This window comes from Kogia breviceps, chromosome 2, assembly GCF_026419965.1.
Source record: "Kogia breviceps isolate mKogBre1 chromosome 2, mKogBre1 haplotype 1, whole genome shotgun sequence".
Lineage (NCBI taxonomy): Eukaryota > Metazoa > Chordata > Mammalia > Artiodactyla > Physeteridae > Kogia > Kogia breviceps.
In genome coordinates, this window is record NC_081311.1 from 194,435,227 (window position 1) to 194,448,200 (window position 12,974).

Below are 12,974 nucleotides of genomic sequence, written 5' to 3' on the forward strand. Positions count from 1 at the left end.
CACTGGGGTTTGTTTTGTTTTTTGCTGATAAAGAAACTTGACTAGCTAGCTTTACCTCAGCTAGTGCACAGCTGCTGCTCTCTTAATTCAGAATTACTTAGCAGAATGTTAGAAAGTGTTGCTTGACACTGCAAGTCCCGGAGGTCCACAGTAAGTGCGTTGGATAAATGTCTGTTAACGCCGCCGTTTTTAGTTTGGGAGGTGGGAGTGAATGATGATGCCATTAATCAAGAAAAACGTGGAAGAAGGAATAGATTTAAAGGTAGGAGGGAGGGAGCCTGAAGTAGCTTCAGGACATCCCGGTAGATTTACTCATTTTGTCTTTGGAATTTTAGAGTAAACAAATAACGTTCCAGGATAGCTATAAGTCATGATTTGAAAATAAGTTGAAGAGGATTTCCTTTTTTTTTTTTTAATTTAAGAGAATATACCATTGCATCAGTTTATAATAGAATAGAAAATCAATAAAAGGAAGAAATAATTTGGGCTTTAAAAAACTGCAAAATGAGTGACTAGTTGGCCACAGTGTTCATCTAGGGAATCTGGATTTGTGAATCTTTCAGTGATTATTTTTTCTTCTAGTTTTATGGAGATATTGATATAATTGAAATATCGAACTAAGTTCAAGGTGTCCAGCATAATGATTTGACTTACATATGTTATGAAATGATTATCACAGTATGTTTAGTGAGCATCCATCATCTCATACAGATACAGCATAAAAGAAATAGAAGAAGTATTTCCTTCCTGTGATGAGAACTCTTAGGATTTACTCTCTGAACAGCTTTCAGAGATCACGCAGGGTTCATTATATTTATCACATTGCACATTACATCCCTAGTATTTATTTATCTTCGAACTGGAAGTTTGTACCTTTTCACTACCTTCAGCAATTCCCCTCCCCACCAAATCAGTGATGTTTTATCGGAGTATTCTGTTAACGTTCCAACATGTGATTTGGTCAGTTGTGGTATTTTCAATTACTGAAGCATTGATTCAGCAATTTCAGTCTGATGAAACCATGTCACAAGTTTACACTCAGCCCTTGGGTTCTTTTATTTTCCCCAGCTTTATTGATGAATCATTGGCAAATATCATTGTGTGATTTTAGAGTGTGTGATGTGATGATTTGATATACATGTACATTGTGAAATGATTGCCATGATCAAGATAATTAACAGGTCCATCACCTCACATAGTTAACTCTTTACTGTGTCTGTGGTTAGAATGCTTAAGATTTACCTCAGCAAATTTCAAGTATACAATACCCTGTTATTAACTACAGTCCCACGCCGTACCTTAGATCCTCAGACATTATTCATCTTATAACTGAAAGTATGTAAAAGTATTTGACCTCCACCTTCCCATTTCTCCCTCTCCCCAGCCCCTGGAAACTACCATTCTACTCTCTGTTTCTATGAAATTGGCTTTTTTTTAAATAAAAGATTCCACACATAAGTGATACATACAGCATTGGTGTTTCTCTGTCAGGCTTGTCTCACTGAGCATCATGCTCTCCAGGTTCATCCATGTTGTCACAATGGCAGGAGTTCCTTGTTTTTACGGCTGAATAATATTTCAGTGTGTGTGTGTGTGTGTGTGTGTGTGTGTGTGTATCACGTTTTCTTTATCCATTCAACTGTCAACAGACACTTAGGCTGTTTCCATGTCTTGGCTCTTGTGAATAATGCTGCAGTGAACATGGGAGTGCAGATATCTCCTCAAAGTACCAATTCCATTTCTTTTGGATACACACCGGTACTGTTTTCCATAATGGCTGTACCATTTTACATTCCCCCCAATAATGTACAAGGATTCCCTTTTCTGCACATCCTCACTAACGTTTATGTCTTGTCTTTTTGATAATAGCCATCCTAACAGAGGAGAGGTGATATAGAAATTAAGAAAGCAGTCACAAAAACATCAAAAACAATAAAATACTTGGGAATTTGACCAAGGAGGTAAAATACCTATACATTGAAAACTTTAAGACATTGATGAGAAAATTGATGAAGACACAAATAAGTAGGAAGATACCCTGTGTTATTGGATTGGAAGAATTAATATCGTTTAATTGCCCATACTACCCAAAGTGATCTATAGATTCAGTGTAATTCCTATAAAAATTCCAATAGCATTTTTCACAAAAATAGAAAAAACTCTCCTAAAATTCATATGGAATTCACAAAAGACCCTGAATAGCCAAAGCAATCTTGAGAAAGAAGAACAAAACTGGAGGCATCACACTTCTGATTTCAAACTCGATTACAAAGCTATAATAATCAACACAGTATAGTATTAGCATAAAAACAGACACATAGACCAATGGAACAGAATAGACAGCCCAGAAATAAACCCATGTATGTATGGCCAACTAATCTTTGACAAGGGTGCCAAGATGGGGAAAGAATTGTCTCTTCAATAAATGGTGTTGAGAAAACTGGATAGCCACATGCAAAAGGATGAAACTGGACCCCTTACTTACAATATGCACAGAAATTAACTCAAAATGAGTTAAAGACTTAAATGTAAGACCTTGGCTTCTTAAGTGTGCAGTTATCTGGGATAGTTATATCCACAAGTACAAGTCACTCTTGAGTCTAGAGCTTTAGTTTTAGTGTATAGTTTTTTTTTTTTTTTTTTTAGTTTTAGTGTTTAGTTATTTTTCATTGCTTTCATGTATTTTTCCCTCCTTTACCAGTTCTTCTCACCTTTCGCATTCACATTCCCATTTGACTCTAAAGGCTTATGGAAGATTATCAGATAGTGTGGTCCTTCTGCTGTATCTTCAGGGAAAAGAGTTTCCTCCGTGTTCAGCTCACTCTGGAAGCTCAAGCTGTTCCCCAAAACTCTGCCCCCTGGGCTGCTTCTGAGCCCGTGGTTAGCTCCTGCGGATTGGAAAAAAGCTGCTCCTGACCTGCTCTCTGTTTGCAGGTTGTCCCCATGCTTCCCAGGCTGCTGTGTGAGGAACTGTGCAGCCTCAACCCCATGACCGACAAGCTGACCTTCTCCGTGATCTGGACGCTAACTCCGAAGGGCAAGGTAACAACTTACGTGCGTGTCCATTCCATTCAGTGAGTCCCTGTTCAGCAACACTGTGCTTCTGGTGCGGGGCTGGAGCCCCGTGGTGGCAGCATGAGGGTAGTGTAGGGGCAGTGCCAGCGAGGAGAACGTAGGGGAAGAGCTCTCAGTCCATTTAGAAGGCTGAGCCTCAGCACTTTTCAGTGTATCGTGTGAAGGAAGAAAGAGCGTAAGCAGAGTCAACATGGCGGAGGCCCCGTGCAGGAGAGGGTGTCCCTGAAGGTGCGTTTGGCTGGCCCTGGCCGTGTGGATGGGCCTGCGCTGTGGTTAGGAGAGCAGGCCGTTGTGTGAAAGAGGACGTTTGGGGAAGGGGTGGTGAGTTTGAATAGGTGAGGTGGACTCAAACCATGGGGACCCACAAATGCCAGTTGCAAATGAATTGGAGGTGTTAGGTTTCCTCTGAAGTGTCATGAGAAAGGTGACATTTTAGAAAGATTAGTGCTGCGTCATTGTGCTGTTGGAAGATGAATGAAATGTGCACACGGTAGTGCTGTAATCAAGGCGCGAGGTGATGAAACCACGGACTGATAAAAGAGAGGAGAATACTGTCAGCGGCCATTCCCTAAATACAGGGAATAAATGAGACAGATAAATAAAAGATGACTCCAGAAAAAACTGGTCTCCTCCCGCAAAACAGAAACAACTGTAAACTTCTGAAAATAGGGTAATGATTGGGTAAGCTGCGGTAGCGGCTCAGTGGCATGTTGTACAATTACTAACATTGTTACAAAGACTGTGTAAGAACATGGGAAAAGTTTATGCTGTAATATGAAATGGAAGTTAAAAAGAAGATATTTAATTATAAAGAGGTTCCAAGTAAAGATGGAGGATCAAATACCCACATTTACTTTCATTCCCCCCCAAAACCTCACTAAAGCAACAGTGAAGAGATTTTTTTGTTTAAAGACATAAACCCACAAGGACAAAGAGAATGGGAGAGGAGACAACAGCAACAAAAATTCGGAAGCTGAGAGGCAGGTGGCTTGAGTGGTAACTGACTTAGCGGAGTCCTGAGCCAACACCAGAGGAAAAGCCAAGAAACAAGCCAGTTTACATAGCAGAACCCTAAGGAAGTTCAGAGACTGACAGCAGCAGGTAACTCTGTAAAGTGGGGGAAGAGGTGGGTGAAGAAGAGACGAACTGTATTGGTTGAAAATTTATTTTAAAAGGTTGCCCCTCCCATAATGTAGTAGAAGACCAGAAATTTTTCCTTGGGACAGGATAGAGGAAAGGCTGTCTGAACTAGGGGACGCCAAGCACAGTGGTGGTAGCGGCCCCTTTGGGGAGGTTGAGTGAATGCCGGCACGTTGGATACTGGCTGAACATTAAGAGTCCCCCGGCTTTCTTTTCCCAGCCAACCTCAGAATTCTAGTGGCCAAGCCTATACCCTTGAGTCCAAAGATAGGAAAATCTTTCTCTGAGGAATCTGAGCGGTAAAGAAGATTTAAAGCTAATAACCTCAAGGATTTCCCAACCCACAGCTCAGCTGTATTTCCCTGCAATAAAGCTTGCAGACAATAAGCTCCACCCACTCAAGCAGAGATTTTTAGGATTTCACTAAAAATCAGCCCTTTAACATTTCACTTTCCTATATAAAGAGACAACCAAGAGGAAAGCCTCGAACGTGAAATCGGAAAACCAAAGCAGGAAAACCAAACAGGAAAGCAACTAGAACAAAACGAGGAGAAGAAACTATTTTTTTATATCCTCAGAGAATTTCCTTTTTAAGGAAAGTATCTGTATTACAAGATCTAGGCACTTTAAAAAAGAAACATTCGGAAGGGGGGAAAAGGAGCTCTTTTTAAATTAAATTAACAGCGTGAAATTAAAACATGATAGGAGAAATGAAGAAGACTCAAGGTTCAGATTGGAAGATAAAGTTGAAGAATTGTCCCAGAATATGATAGAAAAGACAAGAAAAGTAGAGGACCAGTCCAAGACATCCAACATCTATTCAATGAACATTCCAGAAACAGAGAACAGAGAAAAAGAGGGAGGAGAAATGATCACTAGAATCATTCAGAGAAATGCCCCGTTACTGCAGGATGGGACTTTCCAGACAGAAAGAGCCCTCTGCCCAGCACAGTGATGGAGACGCACCATCTCCAAGCCACGTTGTCATAAGATTTCAGAGCACCGAGGACAAAGAAAAGATCCTATAGGCTTCTAAGAAGGAAAAAAAGAGTCACATACAGGAGATCCAAACTCAGAATAACTTAAGACTTTTCTGTTATAACCCTAGAGACTAGATGACAGTGCAGCAAAAACTCTCTAATTTCTGAAAGACTGTGACTCCCATGCTAAAGTGCTGTACCCCGCTAAGCCATCAATAAAATGTGAAAGCGGGAAAGGACATTTTCAGACATGCAAGGTCTCAGAAAAAATGTACACCTCATGGGGCTTCCCTGGTGGCGCAGTGGCTGAGAGTCCGCCTGCCGATGCAGGGGACACGGGTTCGTGCCCTGGTCCGGGAAGATCCCACATGCCGCGGAGCGGCTGGGCCCATGAGCCATGGCCGCCAAGCCTGCGCGTCCGGAGCCTGTGCTCCACAACGGGAGAGGCCACAGCAGTGAGAGGCCCGCGTACCGCAAAAAAAAAAAAAAAAAAAGTACATCTCATATACCCTTTGTCAGGAAGCTACCAGAAGATGTACTTCAGCAAAAAGCAAGAGTAAATCAGGAAGGAGGAAGACGTGGGACTCAGGAAACAAAGTAGTACAGTAAAGAGGTGAAAGAATCATCTAGATTGCAAGTCACCAAACTTTTCCTGTAAAGGACCAGTTAGTAAATATCTTTGGTTTTATAGGCCATTTGGTCTATTACAGCTGCTCAACTCCACCATTATAGCACGAAAGAAGACAATACATAAATAATGAGAATGCTGTGTCGCACTAAAACTTTACTTAAAAACAAGTGGCAGGCTGGATTTGGCCCACAGACCGTAATTTGTTGGCACCTGACCTAGACGATGGTGAAGAAAGTTCCCAGGGTACCAGCTGTACGCAGATGCAGAAGATGGGGGTTCAGATTAGAGCAGGTCAGAAGGTGACCATCTCTGCAAGCCAGGAAGAGAGTGCTCACCAGATATTGAGTTGGCTGGCATCTTGATCTTGGACTTCTCGGCCTCCAGAACTGTGAGAAATAAATTGTTTAAGCCACCCAATCTATGGTATTCTGTTATGGCAGCCCTAGCAGACTAATACAATATCAACTGAACTTTTTTACTGGATTACATTAAAATCTGTTGGTCTGTTTCACACTTTGAATGGATCTTTTACCCATGCATGATTTTTTATCATGTATTTAGAAATTTAAGTCATTTAGAAAATATTGGCTTATTAGTCTGATTTTCTTAATATGGACACATTTCCTTATATGATATTAAAAAATCATATTTATTAATATCACTACAGACCCTAGACAAGTCTTTAAATATTAGAAAACGTGTATCAGATACAAGGTTTTCAAAATTCTGATTTTTGTAAAAGCTCGAATTTTATCATTGGCAATAAATAATGTTAGTTGCTTTTCTTGAAGTGCCAGATGACCATCGTGTGTCACTTGTTTCTCCAAGTAAATATGATGTTCCATAAAAAAGGCAGTCAGTTCAGCTCATAACTCAAAGTTAAGTGCTTTTCCTCAAGACAAACACTGTGCTTTGACAGGCTGCATAAGTGAAAAAGACAAGTACTCAAGGGTTGAGCCATAATAAAAGTATTAACTTTTACCACTTCATCAAGAACATTCTTTTTTTAAAAATTATTCATTTATTTATTTATTTATTTATCTTGGCTGCGTTGGGTCTTCGTTTCTGTGCGAGGGCTTTCTGTAGTTGCGGCGAGCGGGGGCCACTCTTCATCGCGATGTGCGGGCCTCTCACTATCGCGGCCTCTCTTGCTGCGGAGCACAGGCTCCGGATGCGCAGGCTCAGTAGTTGTGGCTCACGGGCCCAGCCGCTCCGCGGCATGTGGGATCTTCCCAGACCAGGGCTTGAACCCGTGTCCCCTGCATTGGCAGGCGGATTCTCAACCACTGCACCACCAGCGAAGCCCCAAGAACATTCTTAAGTGAACTAGGTTTTTCCTTTCCTGCGAGTGTGAGCTGGTGACGAGACCCTGACCGCTGCCACCACTTGTTGCCATGGCCTGATTCATGCCAAGGCATTAACAGTTTTCCCCACCAGTGCTTCTGTACCATCCGTATAAATGCCAACACATGGAAAAGGGCAAGTAATGCCTACTAGTATTATTACGAACATAGTTTTTACCTCATGGATCCCTGAACGCATCCCCACGAGTCCACAGACCATACTTCGAGAACCACTGCTTTAGACAATTGATGGAAAACTTGAGGTGGATTCATGTACAGAATATACAGAAAAACCAACCAAATTAAAACAAGACAGTTGTTAGTTTCGGTGAAAGTAAAAAGTTGTGTAGGAAAGAAAAGTAACGCTTAGTATTTACATAGTTGTAATAGTTAAATCTCTATAGTTATGGTGTAACTTTATTGGGAGGATTGAGGGCCTGGAATGGTTATCTGGGTTTGGTTGGGGGAAGGGAGTGTATATGGAAAGAAAAGTAAATTCTCTTCTTCTATAGTGAAAAGTTTGTGAATAATGCCTAAAACTGAAAAATCAAGTAATAATCAAGCAGATTATATAGAAATATGAAAAGTAAATAACAGGGCTTCCCTGGTGGTGCAGTGGTTAAGAATCCACCTGCCAACAGGTTCGAGCCCTGGTCCGGAAAGATCCCACATGCCACAGAGTAGCTAAACCCGTGCGCCACAACTACTGAGCCTGTGCTCTAGAGCCCGCGAGCCACAGCTACTGAGCCTGCGTGCCACAGCTGCCAAAGGCCACGAGCCTAGAGCCCGTGCTTCACAGCAGGAGAAGCCACCGCGGTGAGAAGCCTGCGCACCGCAGCAAAGAGTAGCCCCCGCTCGCCGCAACTAGAGAAAGCCGGCATGCAGCAACGAAGACCCAGTGCAGCCAAAAGAAAAAACATAAATTAAATAAATAAAATTTTTTTAAAAAGAAAGTAAATAACAAAATAATCTGCTGAGAGGTGAAAGTGGCTACCCTTGGGGAGGGGCAGAGGAAGGAGAGGGCAGAGGGCTGCTGTTCTTCATGAGCCTTTAAAACTACTTCACTGGACTATAGATACTTCAGTTTTTTAATTTTTATTTTGAAGAACTTCAAACATGCATGAAAGTAAAGAAAATAACACAATAAATCCACCATCCCTATCTCCTAGATTTAACTACTGTCAACATTTATTCTTTGCTAAAGTATTTTAAAGCAAACCACAGACATCACGCCATCTCACTCTTACATATTTTCATATGTGGCTCTAAAAAATTTGGACGTTTTCTTACATAACCACAATGCCATCAGACACCTAACAATTACTAGTAATGCCCTGGTGTCATCTAAAACCCAGTCCATAATTACATTTCCCAGATTGTCTCCAATCGATTTGTCCAAAGTGGAATCAAAACAAGTTACCGACATTACATTTGGTTTTTGTGACTCCTAAATATCTGATAATAAGTTCCTTTTTAAGAGTCAAGAAGCAAACACTATCTGAAATACAAAGAAGGAATTGTGAAGACAGTATGCCGGCAGTCATATTTTGGTGGGGGTGAGAACATGTATGGGGCAGGGGAATGAATGGAAAACGACCAGAAGGAAATAAAATAGAATGCCCGTAGTGGCTGTGTTTGGGTAGTAAGACTACGAGTAATTTTTTCTACTTTTTAGTATTTTCTAGTGTTTTTTGAAAACATGTATTACTTTCATATTTTTATAAATGCTAATTTTGGAAAAGTTTAACTAAATAGAAAATAAAAGCCCATAGAAGAAAACTAACTTGAGTCAACAGAAAAGACCTCTGAATCTGAATTAAGCCTGCCAGGGCCAGCCCCAAGGAATAAAAAGCTGCCTGATCTAATAAGCTTCCAAAATACGAGGGTCATAAAAGAAGCACTCGGAAGAGGCAGACTCTGAAAACTCAGCTGGTCTCTGGAGGGCTTCTTTTGGAGGCAGTGTCTAGTGACCAAGCCTTCTGGCACCAGGGGGCTGGAGAGCAGGTGTGAAGAAGGCACAGGGTCCGGGAGGGGATGCTGGGACTCTGTCAAACCAAGCCAAACAGGCCATGTGAGCATTTAGACTTCAGGCGGTCGAGGAGCAAGAGCCACTAACCACACTCCTTGTACTGTGGTCATTCAGACATCCTGCCCAGAACAAGAGGCCACACAGTGGGTGGACCTGGTTGGTTAGTCCTGGGTGTAGTGACAGATAAGTATCTCTTACTCACAGTCAAGATGCATGAAATGAGAGTTCAGATTCCAGACTCATGTCCAAGGGGTGGTGCTTGTTCAAGACACTGGCAAGGAAAGCCTGAGTTGGTGGGGAGGGGTGGGAAAAGGGGAAGGTCAGTGGGCCAGAGAAGGCAGTAAGGAGGGAGGTGGCCCTGCATCAAGAACCCAGGAAACAAGGAGGAGGGCAGCCAAAGCCTGAGGCTGGGTTTGTACGTCGTGGTGGCTTCTCGTGATACAAGGTCTTGGACTTAGAAGGAGCCAGAGAAGGGCCAGCAGCATTGAGCCGCTACTACTACAGCATGGCTGCCAGTCTCACCTGGACTTGAAGTGGAGGAAATTTTTGGTTTTTTTTTTCCTTTGTCTACTGGAATGTCTTACTTTCTGGAGCAGGCATGGCCAGCTATAGAAAGCCTATTCCAACTTTTTTTAAACACCCAGTAGATTTTTTTTAAGTATCCACTAGGAAGCCTTGGTCATATATACTTTCATTAAGCCAGTACCCAGGTTTTTAGAACAATAAACTCTGAAAGATCCATTTGGGGCATATTTCTCACATATTGGTGGTGGGAGTATTGTTCTCTGATCTATATAATTGTGATTATATATTTTCGTAAGAGAAAACAAACCCAACTAAATCTGGTGCTTTGTAAGATCCAAGTCTGGTGCCATGAAATCCACTTTGACCATGTCAGGCCAGTGACTCATTACCCCTGATCACCTCCGGCACGTCTGTCTCGGTTGACACTAAGGCCCTGCAAAACCGAGACCACGTCCGCGTGCCCCACTCACCGGAGGCATCTTAATTTGATGTCCCCTTTGGAAACAACACCAATCTTACACTTTAAAGAAGGTCACAAGCAATGAATCTGACTTGATAACTAAGTCCTTAAGTCTTAGAACCATAAAATCTCAGGGTCAAAGGTCAGAATCATAAAGGAAGAGTCTCATAATTACAGTAGCGATCCACAGCTTGTGTCTCCCACAGCGTACCTGCCCTGTGCTGTCTGGCTCAGTTAGAATGCAGGAGTGTCCTCCAGAGGTGCCCGTTTCAGCCTCAATCAGTGTCAAACTCCTTTCAGCCATTTACACAGCCCCAAAGCCATGGGGACATTATCGACTCTGGTCTTCCTCTCACCCCTCACGTCCAGGCCAGCAGTAAGTCACCTCAGCTTTGCCTCCGATACGTCCAGAATCTGCCCCCTTCCTTACCACTCTCAGCACTGACACCTGCATCCAGGCTGCCATCCCCCACCTGGACTGCAGGGGCCTCCTACCTGTTCTCTGAGCTTCTGCACAGCAGTAAGAGTGATTCTTCTAAATCAGAAATTAGGTCTCGTCTCTTTCTCCTTTTTAATAGATTGTCAGTCTCTCATTCAGAATAAAATCTAAGAAATCTTTAAAGTGGCATTTTTTTTCCTGTTCTTTTCTCGCTGTCTTCTCTGCTAGAAATGCATGCATTACAGAGAGTTCTTGGGACTAGGGTCTCTTCTCATTTCCTGGAGCATCTTTACTCACATGGGAAAAGCAGCTTTTACTACGTGGCTGAGCTCTCCACTGTGCAGAGGCTCCAAAGCCCAGCTTCCATGACCTGACCTCCGAGGAGGTCAGACTTCCCTAACTGCCGTCCTAGAAAACCCTGCAAGTCTCTGCCCATTCCTTGTGGCTCAGGAAAAGTCTTTCTAGTCGCTGCCTAACACCCCATTTTGAACATTGGACATTGTAGGAGAACTGTGGTATGTGCCGGTTCAGGCTGTCTTTCTTCAGCTGGATCTTCAGTGCTACTTAGGAATCCTTTCATTTATTGCTAATGCAGTTGTTTCAAACCTTTATTCCTGCTTCCAGCTTCCAACTTTGCCTTCCGGTCCTCTTTCCCTCAAGACCCGCCATTCCCCCGGGTAACTTTCAGTTTTCCTTCTTGGAAAGCAGAGGGACCAGCCAGCTGGGTCTGCTACAGGCCCCCCTTCAGAGACTCATCGTTTCCCCTGTCTTGATGCAGTAAAACATGCTCCTGTTGCGACCTGAGGTTACGCCCCTTGCTCTCCAGGTCTTTTAATGACATCGGCATCCTCTGAACCACCCAGACGCTCAGTCTCTAGCCTGCCACACCCCAGCAGTTTTAAGCCATAGCAGCTCTACCTTTGCAAAGTGTCCCTCATCAATCCTCTTCACTGTTACCGCAGTCGCTGTCCCCACCCAAGTACTCGCCATCCTCCCCTGGATGGGAGAGACTGTTCGTGGCCTCTTCATTCAGTTTCCCCCGTGGTGGCAGGTGACTTTCCAGAAGCTGAATCTGGTCCTATTACTCACTATCCTCTTACAGCATGACAGTGGGACCGTGGGTTATGATTGTCTACAGAAGTCTAATCTCCAGAGGATGGCAAGCAAAGACCTCCACCAACCCCTCCCCCATTGCATGACGGCTGCTGCACATCCTTCAGCCCCCTCAGCCTCTGCTGTCGCCACTGTAGGGTTCGTTTGGCCTAATACGGAATTGCTTCACTTCTGAGACGTCGCATATGCTTTTCCCACGTCCTGGAATGTCCTTCCCCCCATCCCTACTAATATGAATCCTACTTACCCTTGAGACTCGGCTAAAATGCTACTTCTTCTATGAAACTGTTATTAGTCCTTCATTCATTCACTCAGTAAATATTCACTGAATGTTTGCTCTGTTCAGACACTATACAAGGTGTTGAAGATACAGGAATTAAATATGCACTAAAATAGAAACAGTAGTTAATTCCTGATGGTGGATTTATAGATTTTTTTTCTTCTCCTTTTCCCACCTATAGTTTTTTAAAGTTTTCTGCAATGAATGGATATTGTCATTGTAGTAAAAGTAAGAATCATTTTGAGATTTTTTTTTTGGTTTCTGTTTGTTTGTTTTAATAAACAGGAGAGAGATATTGGAGTGTTTTTGTAGGCTGCATGGGAAGGCGGATAGGAGATGTTGAAGATGAGGAAGGAAGGGACAGATTTTTGGAACCGGGTCATGAAGGAAGTGGGAAGTAGAGGACCCAAACCCCAGGTGGCCGATTAGCTCTCACTAGGAGGATGAGGACCACAGACTCTCCCAGCCTGGAGAGAGTACAGCACGGGGTCCCCGCTGAAATCTGGGAAGGGGGCAGCAGGGTGGCCTTTCTGAGAAAACGCTCAAATGGGAGGAACCCCTCCCTCCCTGTCAGAACCCATCTTCCCATCTCCCACCCCTACAGCACCTGTTGTCTGCACTTCAGCACCATGTGTGCACAGATCTGTCGTCCTGCTGGATCTTAACATCCTTGTAGCAGAGCCCTTTTTTTTTGTTTTTTGTGGTACGCGGGCCTCTCACTGCTGTGGCCTCTCCCGTGGCGGAGCACAGACTCCGGACGCGCAGGCTCAGCGGCCATGGCTCACGGGCCCAGCCGCTCCGTGGCACGTGGGATCCTCCCGGACCGGGGCACGAACTCATGTCCCCTGCATCGGCAGGTGGACTCTCAACCACTGCGACACCAGGGAAGCCCGCAGAGCCCATTTTTAATTTTTAAAAAAAAAATTTTTTTTTTTTTAATTTTTGGCTGCGTTGGGTCT

The 12,974-nt window shown here is 43.4% G+C and overlaps 1 protein-coding gene across 4 annotated transcripts in view; it reads left to right on the forward strand.

The window, feature by feature from the left end:
* DIS3L2 (DIS3 like 3'-5' exoribonuclease 2) overlaps window positions 1–12,974 on the forward strand; it is a 361,464-nt gene that overhangs the window by 264,334 nt on the left and 84,156 nt on the right. For all 4 annotated transcript variants that reach the window (XM_067027175.1, XM_059053623.2, XM_067027176.1 and 1 more), the window contains exon 12: window positions 2,935–3,042. In XM_067027175.1, coding sequence (XP_066883276.1) covers window positions 2,935–3,042 — 108 coding nt within the window. The remainder of the gene's footprint in view (window positions 1–2,934; window positions 3,043–12,974) is intronic.